Below are 1,137 nucleotides of genomic sequence, written 5' to 3'. Positions count from 1 at the left end.
TTCATCTTTGTTCTTTTTTGTATTATACGCACCTCATTTTTATTGTGTGGCACATATATATTTCGGTGCTTCTTTGTACCAACTTTTTGACTAAATAAAAAATAAAACTAGAATGAAGTCGCTGTTAAGTACTCGCTGACTTTCAAAAACTGTTTATGGAATTTCAGCCTTCAACGAAAATCAACTTTGAACCAGTGTGTAGATTTTCGCTAAATAATTTTTGTTAATCTTTAAGCAAGTTTGAATGGTCTTCACCATGAAGAATAAAATTTTCAAGAACCTAATGTGGGTTCGCTTTTACTGGGTAGTACTTCTCTCATATAAACTATAGATTTATTTTGTAAGATTAAATTTCTAGAAAACAATGAAGTCAGATTGTTTGGCATATATCTTCGCACTCCTCTGAGGGACCATATTAAATAATGACTACCTAATATTATTTCTAAGATAAGATAGTAAAAATGTTTTAGTGTATCAACTATTATAACTAGTATCTGTCAATTGTTATTATCTTGTAGTCGCCAATTAGAGAGGAGTGAATTGTCGATCGAACTAGTGACACTCGAAAACCATACGAGCAGTCTAGAGTACTTGTCAGTCCTGTTTTCTGCCTAACCAAACCATTTAAGTCCAAAACAGCCTCTGCAATATGAATCATTATTTTCAAACATATTGGATTTATATACTGAACAGACAGAGCACATCGTACCATAAAATAGAAAATAACATTTATACAAGATTTGGCCAAATGTGGCCGTGAATGTGGGGAACAGTAATTAATAGACTGGGGATAACTCAGGAATGGTAAATCGTATAATAATAGTCTATGGGTCAAAATAAAGCTTATAATAAGAGGGACACAAATATTAGTTCATAAATAGTTTTCAAAAGTTACCATTCATAATTGTCTTCCATATATATAACATCAACACTATTGTCATACATATTGAACAAATAAATAACACTTAAAATAGGAGATTCTTTTATCTTTGAAAAAATTAAACATTATTTTTTTCTACCACTATTGAATCAATCTATGTCGTAGTTTATATGTTTATCCGTTTTGTAATCAAGTTTGAGAATCTATAAAACGTAAAAGGTAACAAAATTTTTCTTTTTTTTTCTTTTTTTTTTTGA

The 1,137-nt window shown here is 29.7% G+C and overlaps 1 protein-coding gene across 1 annotated transcript; it reads right to left on the bottom strand.

Moving 5' to 3' along the window:
* Window positions 1–487: 487 nt before the first annotated feature.
* On the bottom strand, window positions 488–712 carry Smp_202180 (uncharacterized protein; the record flags this gene model as incomplete). Its single annotated transcript, XM_018799746.1, has 1 exon — window positions 488–712. One exon carries the CDS (start codon window positions 710–712, stop codon window positions 488–490), a length of 225 nt encoding a protein of 74 aa, XP_018651504.1.
* Window positions 713–1,137: the final 425 nt, after the last annotated feature.

The sequence above is a fragment of the Schistosoma mansoni genome, chromosome 3 (assembly GCF_000237925.1).
Source record: "Schistosoma mansoni strain Puerto Rico chromosome 3, complete genome".
Classification (NCBI taxonomy): Eukaryota; Metazoa; Platyhelminthes; class Trematoda; order Strigeidida; family Schistosomatidae; genus Schistosoma; species Schistosoma mansoni.
The sequence above is the reverse complement of the archived record's forward strand: the minus strand, read 5'-3'. Positions and strand labels throughout refer to the sequence as shown.